This window comes from Coenobita brevimanus, chromosome 112 (assembly GCF_032717465.1).
Source record: "Coenobita brevimanus isolate Jiangsu-jjx chromosome 112, ASM3271746v2, whole genome shotgun sequence".
Lineage (NCBI taxonomy): Eukaryota > Metazoa > Arthropoda > Malacostraca > Decapoda > Coenobitidae > Coenobita > Coenobita brevimanus.
Window position 1 is genome coordinate 23992161 of NC_137065.1, and position 17180 is coordinate 24009340.

Sequence of the window (17180 nt, forward strand, 5' to 3'; positions counted from 1 at the left end):
CGACATAAAAGCCCCTTCAAATGGCTGAAATGAACAATAAAAGAGGCCCTCCTAATCTACTAAACATTTTTGGACCCACAGCAAAATTTATTTACTGTCTTCACTTTGTCCTCTCATTGTTCGATTTGTGAACACAATAATATGAATAATTTAAAAAATGTTTGTATAATATAACATTTTAATACAAAATTAAAAAGAAATTTCATTGAAATATAGCACAGTACAAATGTCAATCGATCCATTTAATATTGTTCTAAATTAACTGAAAATTAAAATATTTAGTCAGTGTAATTTTTTAAACATATACGTAAAAGAAACAACACTCTATATTCCATGACTCACGTGTAACTTCTCTAGTATTTGTTACTTTATCAGTTTTTTTTTTTTTTTTTTTTCTTCAAAACTTCATTTGGCGGCCAGTTGTTTGTACTCTTTTTCTGGTGCATCCTTATGAATCATCCAGCAGTAGTTCATCATACTGACATCCCAACGTTCCTGAATCCTTCTTTCCATGTCCTTGATATCCTGATGGAATCTTTCACTCAGTTCTTCACTCACAGCTCCAAGATTTGGGAGGAAGAATTCCCAATGCAAATCCAAGGAGTGAGCTTTGAGACTCTTGTTGCAACCCAACTCCTTACACTTGACCAACAAATTTCTAACAAATTCTTTGTTGTTTGGATCCTTATTGTTACTTATAAACTCCGAAATGACTTCTTTGAATGATACCCAAGCCTCTCATTCCAAGTCGTTCATTACACCATCAAATTCAGCATCAAAAATCAGTTTTTTAATATCCAGTCCAGTAGATATGTCCTCTTCCAATTTAGCTTCAGACAAACCAGAAAATTTCTTACACAAAAACATAAAACAGGCTCCAACATTTGGCAAACTGCTTCATTAATCCAAGCTTAATGTGAGGCGGTGGTAGCAGCACTTTATCTGGATCCACAACGATAGGTCTGATGATGTGCTTGGCACCAAGCTGTAGATTTTTTCTGTTTGGCCATTCTTTCTTAACTCAGTTTAAATCCTTGGCTCTGCTGTCCCACTCACAGAGAAAATATGGGAATTTTGTGTACCCTGACTGCTGACCCAGTAAGATACACAGAACTTTCAAGCCCCCACATATGAACTAACGGTATTCATTGTGGTTGAATTTCTCGAGAAGATTTGCCAAATTCTGGTACATTTCTTTTAAATGCACAGAATAATCAACAGGTGCTGATGCATATTAATTACCATTATGAAAAAGTATTCCTTTCAGGCTTCTTTTAGATGAATCTGTTGTCTCCAATCGTCTTCATTATAATCTCACCCAAGTTTCAGCACTAGACCACTTATGTCTGTGAAATAAACGAAAAATCGGCGCAAGAAACGACTGTTTTCAATAAATGTCGCTGATAAAAAAAGAAACACTCCACTGAAAGTAATTTACAAGTGCACTAGTCAATGGAGTCACATCGAGATATGTTTACTGCACTCTAATGCTGGTATGACCCATCACTGTGTTGTGATCCAGCTATACTCTGGCTTATTACCAAATAAAATAACCGTTTTGTTTTAAACATGGATGTTAATATTAGCAAAGACTGAATTCAAACATTATCATTGTAATAAAATATCCATATGTAAGTGATTATATAGTATGAAATTATTTTAAAAAAAATTAACTGATTACTACAATTTTTTTTTTTTTTAATGCTACTTGATAGAGAAAAATGTTTTCCATTTTTGAATTCAGCACCCAAAAATATATGTAAATCTATCTATCTATCTATTGCCAGACACCTCAATCCCGTTTGGGGTGGCCACAAACAAATCGCCTCCAAGTCGCCCTGTCCCCCGCCATTTCACTGCCCTGCTCCCAACTCACATCCCCCTCTCTCATATACCTCTCCACCCCATCCCTCCATCTCATCCTCGGCCTCCCCCTCCCTCTTCCCCCCTCCACCTCACTCACATACACTCTCTTCGTCAGTCTTTCACCCTCCATCCTCTCCACAGTGTATACCTGTGTTATTATTGGAATCCTGAATGAATCTGTAATATCTTAGGAATGAACAATAGGATTGAAGCAGCTTCTCTCTGCATCAACCCAACAGATGCAAGAGTAAAAGAGGAAAATGAGCTATATCAGTATGTCTTAATTCTGCTGTGGATGTGTGGTTGACTGTTTCCTTTAATGTGATGGGAGGGCATAAGTGAACTAAAGAGATGAGATGTGCTGTGTGAGGGAGTGATGACACATAAGTATGGGAGATGAGATGATGAGGAGTTGTAACGCCAGGAATTTGTTTATCCCACCACTGTTATTCTTCACCCAGCGTAATGCTCGATATTTATATTCTTACCTGTTGTGGGTACGAATCAACTCATCCATGGATAATACAAGTGGTACTCGACTTAGTATAACAGTTTATAGTAATTTTAAGAAATATTGTGGTAGCGTTTGTAGTTTTTGGCCGAGCTTAGATTTAGTCAGTACCACAGGTGGTTGTCGTTCCCTCAGCGAAGGAATCTTGAATTGGAAGGGGAGTGAATTTGGCTTGAGGACATAATTTCCTTGATTAGGTACACCAATAAAGAAAAGAAAATGATATATACTTTACTCTACTTTAATAACTTGGTGCTAGTTTCCACAAAACATTTTTAATTGCATGGCCCTTTTTAGTATGAGAGAAGATTGTACATTAAAACATGGTTTGGATGATCATTCCTCTAACTTTACCAGACGAAACAATTTGATACAAGCAATGTATGAAGTCATTGTATCATATTTTCTTTTTGTCAGTTACTCTTGGGCTCGACAATAGCCTCAAGACAGGGACCTTTTTACGAGCATGGGTTATCTGTTCGGGCTGGCATAGCCTCGAACCAATAAGAATGATTACTTGTGTTCATTTTCGTCCATATAATATACTCTCATCATGTAATTTTCTAGAATCCAATGTCAATTCAGTACTATTTACAGTTCATAATCATCATTGCTATATAATCACTAGAAATACATAATCACTCGGGCTTGTCTAGCCTCGAGGTTCATTTCAAAAATTACATCATTGCTCACAGTCACTAAGTTCCCTTCCACGCTCCTAACTTCCTTAGTTACCAGAAAGAAAACGGTTACTGGTTTGAATTACGCTCTTCCGTTACCAGTTTACATCACTTTCAAATTTCTATTTCTTATTTACAAAATAAAATTCACTTGATAGATCAATATTACTAATACATTTGGTTTATATAATAATAATTCATGGATAGTGTAATGTGTGTATGCTCAAGTCCTTGGACAATACTATGGGAAAAACGTCGTTCTCACACTGACGTCGCCGGTGTCTGGGGGACTGAACAAAGGTCCATTAGATACGACGTCTGGGGCTCGTGTGACTACGTTAAACTTTCAACAATATTACTTCATATTTTCCATAACAAGTAAGGATTAAACAAAGAAAAAAAAAGAGGGGGAGGAAGAAGAAATGTGGACGGCTCACCTGAACAAACGTCCATTAGATACGACGTCTGGGGCTCGAGTGACTACGTTGGGAAGCCACTGCTTAGTCAAATGAGATGGTGTTTTGGAAATATGGTGGGTTTCAATTCTCTTTACAATTTATTTAGCAGTGTACCCATGACGCCAGGACTTTTCATTGAATTGGGGAAAATTTGAGATTTATTCCTTACTTAATTTAGATACTGATTCTATCACTATCTCATTTGAATCTGAGAGCAGCTCATGCCATCTAGTGACGGCCAAGATAAACGGGACCTTTAAATCCTCACAAATGACATTATTTAGGCCTTTTGGACTGCTAATCTTACATATTTGGGTTCTAGCAGCTTCATCAGCAAACATTTCACAACTAGGTTATGGAAAGAATTGTATATTCATCATTATTCTGTTTAAGGTTTAAACTCGGCACCCAACAACGACACACAAAGGAAGGGGACAAGCTGCGCGCATCTGTTATCCATTACTCGACTTGACTGAGGAATTCCCATAGCTCAACATCCACAATTACATCACCCACTGCATAGATACAGAGATACATACATATAAAAATAGAGTTAGCCCTACATTAATTATTAACATATGAATTACTACTTAGGGTAGGAACTTATAAACTAATATTCAGGTTACACCCTATCTAACTCAAGATTACAGTACTACTAAAATGAATAACAAATGTGTGGCACTACACGGCTCCCACGTTCAGAAAACCAATTTTACCCAAGTCAATTTTCTATGACATGTGCATGGATGGAATGTTGTTACTCTAATAACTGCTATGAACACTTTGAATTGGAATACTTTTCCCCACAATCGGTGGCACCTGTCGGTCCACATTAAACACCTGATGCGTACCTCGGAAGGTCGCTTACTCACTACATTAGGAGGTATGATCACTCCTTACTCGAGATGTTATGAGAGAATTTATGCCCCAGTCAGCCTCAGGTTTTGGAGGATAGCTTGTCGCTCACCTGAGCTCGACAGGGTCTCTCGAGATTGAGATCACCACGGGAGGCGCTTCCTTCCACTCTTCCATTCGCAATCACATTCACTCTGTCCTTTTGTTTCCAGCTTTCCGCCCGCAAGAGGTGAGCGCTCATTCTGTCCTGAAGACTCCACTACCTCACAAACCGTGCTAACTGTAAGGTGAGGGGATTGATCACTCCCCTCGAAGTAAGGCACTTCCCGGTTCCAACAGGAACTCTTCTCTCTTTTCCTTTTTACACCCACTCCTTGGGGATGAGTCCACCCGGAACACAACTTTACAGTTATGTTTCACAACATTCGTCACATGCACTTGTCTACTTTTCCAACTTACACTCCTCTATGAGCCTCCGAGGGGCATTCCTCACTCGCGGTGGTAATCGCTCATCTTCGGGCTCCGGGGCGAGCTCCTGTTGCAACGGTTCTAAGAGCCATTCCTCGGTACCGTAATATGGTTTTACCTTTTCAGCAGCCCTTTGTATTTTTTTCCACTAAATACATTTTCAATGATATAAACACTTCCATCTAGCAGCACTTCAATCACTTTATACGGGCCGTCCCATTTGGCATTCAGTTTTCTACAGGTACCCGGCTGCATGGTCTCTTTTTTCGCCCACACCAAGCTATTGATTCCAACCTTCTGTGCTCTCCTCCGTTGTCCAGGACGATACCTCGTGACGTCCCCAAAGTCGATGAAGTATTGCCCAAGACAGTGTATGATGTTTTGTGTATGTTTTGTCTCTGGGTAACATTTGTTTAAAGAACATATAATTACCTAACCCTAACAATCTAAGCTAGAAAGAAGGAAAAGTGAAGAATTAGCATTAAGCTGGGAGGAAACATGGAAATACCAAGACGAGAAGTAGGACAGAAAAGCAGAAGAGGACAGGAAGGAGACAGACTGGAGATAAAAAGGCCCCCTTTAGTCGCCTCTTACGACAAGCAGGGATACTGGGGAAGTATTCTTTCCCCCCTTCCTCAGGGGTAACCGTATCTAGTACACTATTTGAACCTCATTACTACCAGGATGTTCTGAATAGAGCGTTGCGGAGGTATTTGGGAATGATCAACCAATGCTACCCTTAGCATTCTCACTTCTCTTTGCTCTTCACTTTCTCACCAACGCCACTAATTTGGGAACGATGAATATCCCACTGCTATTGCCACCAGTGTAACGCCAGGAATTTGTTTATCCCACCACCGTTATTCTTCATCCAGTGTAATGCTCGATATTTATATTCTTACCTGTTGTGGGTACGGATCAACTCATCCACGGATAATACAAGTGGTACTCGACTTAGTATAACAGTTTATAGTAATTTTAAGAAATATTGTGGTAGCGTTTGTAGTTTTTGGTCGAGCTTAGATTTAGTCAGTACCACAGGTGGTTGTCATTCCCTCAGCGAAGGAATCTTGAATTGGAAGGGGAGTGAATTTGGCTTGAGGACATAATTTCCTTGATTAGGTACACCAATAAAGAAACGAAAATGATATATACTTTACTCTACTTTAATAACTTGGTGCTAGTTTCCACAAAACATTTTTAATTACATGGCCCTTTTTAGTATGAGAGAAGATTGTACATTAAAACATGGTTTGGATGATCATTCCTCTAACTTTATTACCAGACGAAACAATTTGATACAAGCAATGTATGAAGTCATTGTATCATATTTTCTTTTTGTCAGTTACTCTTGGGCTCGACAATAGCCTCAAGACAGGGACCTTTTTACGAGCATGGGTTATCTGTTCGGGCTGGCATAGCCTCGAACCAATAAGAATGATTACTTGTGTTCATTTTCGTCCATATAATATACTCTCATCATGTAATTTTCTAGACTCCAATGTCAATTCAGTATCGTACTATTTACAGTTCATAATCATCATTGCTATATAATCACTAGAAATACATAATCACTCGGGCTTGTCTAGCCTCGAGGTTCATTTCAAAAATTACATCATTGCTCACAGTCACTAAGTTCCCTTCCACGCTCCTAACTTCCTTAGTTACCAGAAAGAAAACGGTTACTAGTTTGAATTACGTTCTTCCGTTACCAGATTACATCACTTTCAAATTTCTATTTCTTATTTACGAAATAAAATTCACTTGATAGATCAATATTACTAATACATTTGGTTTATATAATAATAATTCATGGATAGTGTAATGTGTGCATGCTCAAGTCCTTGGACAATACTATGGGAAAAACGTAGTGCTCACACTGACGTCGCCGGTGTCTGGGGGACTGAACAAAGGTCCATTAGATACGACGTCTGGGGCTCGAGTGACTACGTTAAACTTTCAACAATGTTACTTCATATAGTCCATAACAAGTAAGGATTAAACAAAGAAAAAAAAAGGGGGAGGAAGAAGAAATGTGGACGGCTCACCTGAACAAACGTCCATTAGATACGACGTCTGGGGCTTGAGTGACTACGTTGGGAATGTCATCGCTTAGTCAAATGAGATGGTGTTTTGGAAATATGGTGGGTTTCAATTCTCTTTACAATTTATTTAGCAGTGTACCCATGACGCCAGGACTTTTGATTGAATTGGGGAAAATTTGGGATTTATTCCTTACTTAATTTAGATACTGATTCTATCACTATCTCAATTTGAATCTGAGAGCAGCTCATGCCATCTAGTGACGGCCAAGATAAATGGGACCTTTAAATCCTCACAAATGACATTATTTAGGCCTTTTGGACTGCTAATCTTACATATTTGGGTTCTAGCAGCTTCATCAGCAAACATTTCACAACTAGGTTATGGAAAGAATTGTATATTCATCATTATTCTGTTTAAGGTTTAAACTCGGCGCCCAACAACGACGCACAAAGGAAGGGGACAAGCTGCGCGCATCTGTTATCCATTACTCGAGTTGATTGAGGAATTCCTATAGCTCAACATCCACAATTACATCACCCACTGCATAGATGCAGAGATACATACATATAAAAATAGAGTTAGCCCTACATTAATTATTAACATATGAATTACTACTTAGGGTAGGAATTTATAAACTAATATTCGGGTTACACCCTATCTTACTTAAAATTACAGTACTACTAAACACATACATGAATAACAAATGTGTGGCACTACAGAGTGACAGATTAATAAGTGTAGTGAGTGAGATGCATGTGTGTGTGTGTGTGTGTGTGTGTGTGTGTGTGTGTGTGTGTGTGTTACCTAATTGTTCATACCTAATTGTATCTTTACACGAATGAGTCAAGCTCGTACTGTCCCGTGTATTAAACTATTTTTGTCATACACATCCATAAATTTATGAGCAATTTTGGCGCAGACTATTTCATTCGGCAGTGCATTCCACTGATCAATTGCCCTATTTGGAAAGCTGAATTTTCTTACATCTTTATCGTCTCTATTTTTAAGTAGTTTTTTCAGTGTCCTCTTTCTGATGCTTCCCCATAGGTTATAAATTCACTTGTCTATTTTCTCTTTCCCTGAGATGCATTTACATAGCATAATCATGTCTCCTCTTTTCCTTTTCTCCTATAGTGTTGGTAGATTCAGCTTTTCTATCTTTCTTCGTACCTTAGTTTCCATAAGTTTGGTACCCATCTTTTAGCTGCCCTTTGTACTTTTTCAATCTTATCCATGTGTTTTTTAGATGAGGATTCCAGACCACTGATGCATACTCCAGGGTTGGTCTGATGAATGATGTTATTATCTTTCTTAGCATGTCGTCATTTATATATGTGAATGCTGTTCCCATATTAGCAAGCAGTGTATACATGTTTCGTACCTTCTCATTGATGTGGTCAGCCTGAGATAGTCTGTTATTGATAATCACTACTAGGTCCTTCTCTCTTTCTGATATGTGTTGGATTGAACTTCCTAACTTATAATCCAGATCCGGTCTTTTTTCACTTTTACCAAACTTAATTACATGACACATGTCCACATTAAAACCCATTTGCTATTTGTTGTCTCATTCATGAAGTTTATTTACTTCTTCTTGTAGCTGTCTGCAAGACTCTGTGGTAGTAATTTTCCTTTGTATTTTTGCATTATCAGCAAACATATTTAGATAGCTTCCATTTCCATTGTTACTATGTCGTTTACATATACTAAAAACATAATTGGTACCAACACTGAGCCCTGTGGAACTCCGCTAGTCACATTCCACTGTGATGAGTTATTTCCCCTTTTCTCATTTCCCTTTTTCTGATAAAATCATGCATCTAACAGTACAGGTTGTCTTAGATGCCTCCTTTATGGTACCGTTTCCATAAAAGTCTTTGGTGTGGTACTCTATCAAATGCTTTCATGAAATCTAAATATACACTGTCCACCTATCCTTCTCTTTTCTGTAATGTTTCTGTAACTCTATCATAGTAGCTTAGTAGATTAGTAAAACATGACTTTCCCTTTCAAAAACCGAACTAACTGTCTGTTATCATACTGTGTTCTTTTAGATGGTTTACCCAAACTTTTGTTATCTGCTTCTCTAGTATCTTACAACACTGGTCAATGATACTGGTCAGTAGTTGAATGGATTCTGTCTATTCCCTTTCTTGAATTGGGGAAAAATTTTTGCCTTCTTCCAGATATCAAGTAGTTGACCTTGGATTCCTTGAATATTAAATATAATGGTCTGCTTCACTCTTCTGCACATTCATTTAGCACCCCACCCGAAATTTTGTCAGGATCATATGTTTCTCCTTTGTCTTATTTACTTATCTTTTTCTGTACCTCTTTTTTCTGACATTTGTATATCTGGTAATACGTGTGGGCATGCATGTTCTATTTCATCTCTTTCAAAATTATCTTCTTGTGTAAAAACTGATTTGAGGTTTTTATTTAGTCCTTCACAAATATCTTTCTCTTGTGTCCCCCTCCCCCTCCCCCCCGTGGCAGAGGGGACACAATCTGGCCGCACAATGGGATGGTACTACTATTCCGCAGGCAGGTAGGTAGGAAGAATTCTGCCACCGTGTTCCCTGCATGCCATAAAAGGTGACTAAAAGGGGCGGGACGAGGGGAGTAGGGACCCCCTCCTCTGTTTATTTATTTATTTATTACAATGAGACAGGGAATAGAGAGGGATGGAGGATTGAGTTATCCCCTTACCCTGAAGACTGGGTCTATAAATGTGTGAGGATTTAGAACGATTGAGGCTAAGAGGGAGGAGATTGGGAGAATGTTTATGAGAAGAAAGTTGGATGTGTTAGCTTTGAGTGAAACAAATATGAGAGGGAAAGGTGAGTCTAAGTTTGGAAGTGTGAATGGAAGGATGTCAGGTGTTGACAGAGGTAGGGCGAGAGAAGGTCAGGCCTTGTTAGTGAGCCCAGAAGTACAGCAGTGTGTGACTGAATGGAAGGAGGTGTCACCGAGACTGATGTGAGTGAAAACAAAATTTGAACGTGAATTGTGGGTATTTGTGAGTGCACATGGGCCTGTTAGCGAAAGGGACGCAGAAGAGAGGGAGTCTTTCTGGAATGATGCTGATGAGTTTCTGCAGAGTTTTGTAGCGAATGTGAATGTGGTAAAGATGAGAGATCTGAATGCTAGAGTAGGAAATGTAGCAGTTGAAAGTGTAGTTCATATGCATGGTGTGCCTAGAAGAAATGAAATTGGGGATGGAATGATAGGGATGTGTGCTGAGCAAGAGATGATAACTGGAAATTGTTTGAGAAGAAAGATAATTACAGGTATACATGGGTGAGACAGGAGGGTGGAAGGGTTATTGAGAGAGCATTGATGGAGTATGTGGCTGTGTCCGAGAATGTAACAGGAAGATTGTTGGATGTGAGAGTTTTGAGAGGGGAGGGCAGAGGTATGTCTGACCTGAGGGAAAGTTGAGAGTAGTTAAGAGATGGGTGAGAGCTAGGAGAGTTAGGTGTGACCGGGAAGTTTACAAAATTAGTGAGTTGGATAAAAGAGAGAAAATGACAAAGTATCAGGAGAAATTGAAAAATGAGTGTGTCACGAATTAATTCGCAACATTGTATTATTATTATATAAGGGAACGTTTAAATTTCATTGATATGCAATATTTTCACTCAGACCGTTAACTGACTTGCTTTTGTACTCAGATCATAATGAGTTTCATAACCCTTGTCATTGTTTCATAAGTGACTATCTTTTTGTATAGACAGTGCATTTCAATGAGCGAAAATTTTTATGTAGTTGTCGTTCTCACATTGCCTCTTGACCATTGGGCATTGCCCAGCTTGCTTACATGAGTCAGTCGGTGTCGAGCAGCCAGGGGAGGAAGTTCGTTGTGCAAGAGTAGAGAGAGGAGGTCTTCTAGCGCCTACAGTCTCCAGAGTTCAACGATTCCCTGTATTTCCCCGCAGAGTTTGGTGAGCGGTTGCAGTGAGCAGAGCCAACGAGCAGCAGCCTGCCCCAGCAGAAGCGCCCAGTCTTGTGTAGCTTCAGCTCCGTTCCCTTCACTGGCCAGTATTTTCGTTCGTTATCTAAGCCTTAAGTCTGATTAGCTTTTGAATGAATGAGTGAGTGTATCTCTTTTGTTATTTGAATTCATTAGTCCCCCTGTTACAGTGAATTCCCTCTTTGAATTCATTTTGAGATTCATGTAATGTAAATTTATTTTATTGTAATAAAAAAATTTATAGTTTTGTTTTTATTAGCTTAATGTAATGTATTAATGGTGTTTGATTTCTCCACATTGAGCTTACTTCAGTTTTCCGCTCCTAGTTTGCACAAACTCCTCACATTATTCACGACTGGTATTTAAACCAGTTCTCTTGTTTTAAAACTTAAATCCATTGTGCCAGCCAGGAATTAAGCATCAGCAAGAACTTGTTTATTGCTATTATTAATTATTGATTATCAGGGGGTAAAGATCACACTTTCTCAGAGGCTAACAGTACTAATGATACAGCATTCGTGAGTAGAGAGTCTGTGCTGTGTACTGTTGAAAAAGTTCATAAAATTCTCGTCTTTAGAGAATTGGCGAAGTAAGCAAGCATAAAGTAAAATTTACTACTTGATTTCACAAGACAATTCCTTGTCTTTACTTTTGAGTAATATTGGCATTCTATTCTTAAATTTACATCCCCCCATGACATCTGGCGACCTCATTCCAGGATATTAACTCCCAGCTCTAAAGTTATTAACGAAATAATATTCACTCACTCACACCTAGGTATTTGTCATCATTAAAGGCTATAGGCACTAGTCGTGATTCACTAGTCCCCTGCAACAGTGAATCTACCAGTTTAGTTAGATAAGACTAATCACGATTCATTAGTCCCCCTGTGACAATGAATCCTACCAGTTCAACTAGATAAGACTAGTCACAGTTCACTAGTCCCCCTGCGACAGTGAACGTTTCCAGTTTAACTAAATAAGACTAGTCATAATTCACTAGTCCCCCTGCGACAATGAATCCTACCAGTTTAACTAGATAAGATTAGTCCCGATTCGCTAGTCCCCCTGCAACAGTGAATCCTACCAGTTTAACTAGATAAAATGAGTCACAATTCACTAGTCCCTCTGTGACAGTGAATCCTTCTCCACAGGAGATAAAATGAGTAACAATTCACTAGTCCCCCTGCAACAGTGAATCCTCCACCATAGGAGATAAAGCTGGTCACAATTCACTAGTTCCCCTGTGACAGTGAATCCTCCTCCACAGGAGACAAGACTTGTCACCATCAGCATGCACTTATATTCTTTACTTTCGATTATTAGCACATTTCTACGAAACAGTAGTCAGTATTCAGTCTTTAGTCCACTCAGTTGAGTTAGCACCATGGCTACTAGTCCATATGTACAGGAAGCCAAAGATATGGGGCTTACCGATCCTCAGGAAATTAGAGAATATGTGCTCTCACGGTAAAGTTATGATCAGCAACGTGAGAATGATGCCCGTAAAGAGCATAGAATTCAATGTGAACTCGAGCGAGAACAGCATGAATACGAGAGAGAACAGCATGAATACGAGCAAGCCGAGTGCGAGGCACGTGAGAAGCACAAGCTTGAGGTGTTGAAGCTCAAGCGAGACTCCTTGGCTTCGGGCACATCTGGTGCAGCTAACCCAAGCTCCACAAGCGCTCTCCCTGCACATGTTCTGGCAACCCCACACCTCAACCTTCCTTCGTACAAGAAAGGCAAGTGAATTGAGCTGTTCATAGCTCGTTTTGAGGACATGGCGCAGCTGTACCAGCTGGATGAGGCAGCTAAGTGGCTCCAGTTTCTTAGCTTGTTTGGAGGCCCTGCCCTCGATATTCTCCACTGAATTCGTGGAGACAATCTCACATATGAGATGATGAAGGTCGCACTCATCAAAGCATACGTTCTCACAGTTAATGACGCCAGGAATCAGTTCATGAGGGCACATCTCCAAGAAAAGACGACTGCTGTTCAGTTCCTCAATCGGCTTACTACTTACTTAGATGAGTGGATGGAGAACAATGAGACCCCACACATGTGAGAGGGGATAATTGACCTTATGCTACACATACAGCTATAGAATTCATGGCCTGCTGAGCTTATGGCTCAGCTTAAGATCTGCCAGGTAAGGGATGCCAGCCAAATGGTGGAAAAGGCTGATGCATTCTTCAATGTGTACGGGTAACACACTTGTAAGCAACAGACCTGGAACAGGAAAGCTGACAAGTCTGGGCAGCCATCTCAGACTGAACCCCAGCATCAAGGCCATTCTCAGAATAATGGCCAAGGTCCAAACAAACCTCAGAAGAAGGACCAGGGGCAAAACATGCAGAAACCCGATTGGAAGAAGTACAAGCAGAACCCTAACCAGCAGCAGTATCCTAAGCAGCAGCAGAGCAAGGACAAACCACGTAACCCTCAGTCAGGACAATCAACTTTAGTGTATTGGAGGCAGGATGCAAATCCAGCCTTCATTCCACAACAAGTGCACGGTGGTGCCATCCCCACCAGTATAGGTTCTGTTCCACAGTTCAGCAGTACCCCTGCGACAGTGAACTCTCCATCACATGTGGTCAATGCTCCAACTCCTCAGATGGTGAGCACGACCCCTCAGGCATCTAGTTCTCAGGGTGCCACATTTGCTGCATCGTTTGTCCCCCAGGCTCATCAATGACTGGCTGCTACCTCCTCAGACCCTTCCACCAGCAACACTGCCTTTCTTGTTCAGCCAGGGTTTGTGGGAGGTGTTTCCACAAATGTTCTGAGAGACAATGGTTCCTCAGATTGCTACGCCAAGAAGAGTTTAGTTCAGCCTGATGAGTACACAGGTAGGCAGATCCAAGTTAGACTTATTGATGGATCAGTGAAACTGTTCCCTGAGGCACGTATCCAGGTGGCATCTCCTTTCTACACTGGCTTGACAGCTGCTGTTGTCATGCTGGAGCCTTTGTTTGACCTCATTGTAGGTAATACACCAGACATCAAAAATAGTTGCGCCGTAGATATTGCTACTCAGACTTAGGCAGTTGCAGTAACACAAGCCATGGCCAAGGCTCCGAACTGTGTCACCCTGATAACCGTTGCAACACCGCAAGATCTGATTCGTAGTCAAGATGTTGTCCAAGAACAACAATCTGACCTGATACTTGCCTCAGTGCATAAGAGGCTGGAGGGTAATGTGATTAAGTATTCATGGGGAGGTCAAGCCAGGTTCCTTCATAAGCAAGCATGGCCGTACCGTGAGTCACAAACATCCCAAGGCTAAGTTCGACTGCAGTTTGTCATTCCTACGAAGTATCGCCGAGCAATGTTTGAATTAGGTCATTGTTCAGTGATGGGAGGTCACATGGGTCAAAAGAAATCCTCTGACCGTATCTATGTCTACTTTTTCTGGCCAGGAATGGGAAAGGAATAACTAGGCTTGTGCGTTCCTGTGATGTGTGTCAGCGTACCACTACTGGGGACGTGTCCGTCCTGCGCCACTGAAACCAATGCCTATGATCTCTGAACTGTTCAAGAGAGTAGCAATTGACATTGTTAGGCCACTCTCTCCTAGGGCTAGTGATGGATCAAAGTATATCCTCACTATCATTGATTAAAGCACATGGTGGCCTGAAGCCGTGGCCCTTAAGAACACAGAGGGTGTCACCGTTGCTGAGGCATTAACTGAAGTGTTCTGTCGCATAGGTATCCCCAAGGACAGGGGTCGGCAACCTTTTGAACATGGTGTGCCAATGTATAATTAATGCCAATTTTTTCGCCACTTTGCATGTCAGGTAAGATTTTTTAACACTGTAGTGACAGTGTAAATTGATTTAGTAAGAAAGGCTGTGCCCACCTCTCTCTCTCTCTCTCTCTCTTTCTCTCTCTTTGCATTTTCAATATTTTCTTTGTTACACTGGATCATGTTGAGTGCCATAGTATAGCACTTCACATGCCAAGTCTGGCACACGTGCCTAGGGTTGCCGACCCCTGCCCAAGGAGGTCTTAAGCAACTGGGGTTCGCAGTTCACCTCTGCGATGATGAATGAAACATTCAGGTTGTTGTCCATCCGTGGCTTGTGAATTACGTCCTATCATCCCATGTGTAAAGGGTTGTGTGAGAGGTTCAATGGGACTCTCAAGAAGATGTTAAAGTGCATGGCCGCCGAACAACCAAAGGAATGGCCATGGTTCATTGCGCCTCTTCTATTTGCTTACGAAGAAGCCCCACAGCATTCTTTGAAGTTCTCACCTTTTTAACTGGTGTATGGAAGGTCGGTCCTTGGGCCACTTCAAGTTCATTGCGAGTTATGGGACAATGAAGAACCCAACCTTGAAGTCAAGACCACCTACATCTACGTTCTTGATTTAGCTGACCACCTCCAGTCAACATGCGAGTTAGCTAAGGAAGAATTGATCAAGGCACGCAAAGTTCAGAAAGCTTAATATGGTAAGAAGGCAAAGCTTTGGAAGTTCAGTCCAGGCGATAAATGCTTGGTGTTACTCCCTACTTCCCAGAACAAGTTGTTGGCACAGTGGAAGGGTTCATATGATGTAGCAGAGCGCATTTCAGATCTCAACTACATAACTCACATGGGAAATCTTCGTAAAAGGTTTCACGTTAACATGTTGAAGGCTTATCATGAGTCAAAGCCCGAGAAGACTAGCCCATGAGTAGCCAATGACAGCAACCAGCCACTGGAAGAAACTGGGGCAACTGCTGTGATCCCAGCTGATGACCATGATGACAAGCCTTTAACCATTCAGTCCCGTCAGAAGGAGACTGTCGGAGATGTCTTAACACTGACTTAGTATTAGGTGACCAGAATGCCATAAGGTCACTGCTCTGTCGGTATGCTGATGTCTTCTCTGACCAGCCTAGACTCGCAAAGGTTGAGTATCACAAAATTGAGTTGCCCAGCAATACTTCCGTAAAGGTTAAGCCATATCCGATTCCCATGCAACTACTGGATGCAGTAGGCTAGGAAATTGCCGACATGGAGACTGCAGGTATTATTGAAAAGTCCTCAACTCCTTACTGTAGTCCAATGATAGCAGCCCACAAGAAGGATAGTGGAGTCAGGATTTGTGGCGATTATAGGAGGCTAAATGCAAACACCAAAATGGATGCTGAGCCAGTGGGTGACCATATTGCCATCTTCTCCAAGCTGGCAGGGTCACAATATTTCACAAAGTTCGATTTGGCGAAGGGATTCTTTCAGATTCCCTTTCACCCCGGAAACCGTCAGTTCACTGCCTTTGCTACTCCTAGGGGGTTGTATCAGTATAAAGTCCTCCCATTTGGACTTACCAATTCCCCAGCAGTATTCAATCGTGCCATGAGACAAGGAAATTGTCTTCAGTAGACTCCAGAGTTTCATCATGACTGTGAAGCCTAGCAAGTGTAAAATTGCGCACAGTGAGGTGGAGTTCCTCGGAATTATTATTGGGAACAATTGCTGCAGGTGTCAGGACAAGAAGATCAAAAAGGTTAGGGAAGCCCCAAGACTCGTGACCTCAGCCTAGTAGGGTATTATAGAAGTTTATCCCCAACTTTGCTCTCATTGCCCAACCGTTGTACAAGGTGCTTCGGAAACATACTCCAAACACCATTGAATGGGGAGAGGCGCAAGAGAGATCTTTTGCCTCCCTCAAGAATATGCTGTGTAAGGAACCTATCTTACAGTTGCCTAATTCCAATAAACCTTTCGTACTGCACATTGATGCTTCGCAAGATGGAGTAGGCGCTGTACTAATGCAAGAATCGGAAGGTGGAATATTCCCAGTGGCATACCACAGCCGTAAGCTAAAACCCGCCAAGAGGAAGTACAGTGCTGTTGAGAAGGAACTCTTGGCCATGGTTGACGGTGTTAAGAATTATTACTATTATTTATATGGAGCACCATTCACCCTGGAAACTGATCATATGCCACTCACTAGTCTCAGCACGACTAAGACGGCTAATGCAAGACTGACACACTGGACACTGTATTTGTAGCAGTTTAACATTGTTGTGAGATACATCAAGGGAAGTGACAATGTTGACGCAGACCTGATGTCTTGCCTGCTAACTGATGACTATCGGGCAACTTTTGTACACTGGGGTCCATAAGACAGGGGTCCTGAGAGATATGAGTTATGCAAGGACTAGCTTGGCTCCCAGTATCTTGCTCGTAGGTCACATAGGACACATTATGTCCAGAGTCTGTACATACGTAGGTACCGTAGGTTAAGGGGAAAGTTTGAGACCCCCGTAGGGGCAATCCTAGGCTGTGTCTGAATTACCTTGTGGTGACTCAAGCTGTGGGCCTCTCT

The 17180-nt window shown here is 41.2% G+C and overlaps 1 protein-coding gene across 1 annotated transcript in view; it reads right to left on the minus strand.

Moving 5' to 3' along the window:
- Positions 1 to 1192, minus strand: part of LOC145418134 (protein turtle homolog B-like) — a 192501-nt gene extending 191309 nt beyond the window's left edge. The window contains exon 1 of the mRNA XM_080286657.1: positions 1141 to 1192. Coding sequence (XP_080142783.1) covers positions 1141 to 1192 — 52 coding nt within the window. The remainder of the gene's footprint in view (positions 1 to 1140) is intronic.
- Positions 1193 to 17180: the final 15988 nt, after the last annotated feature.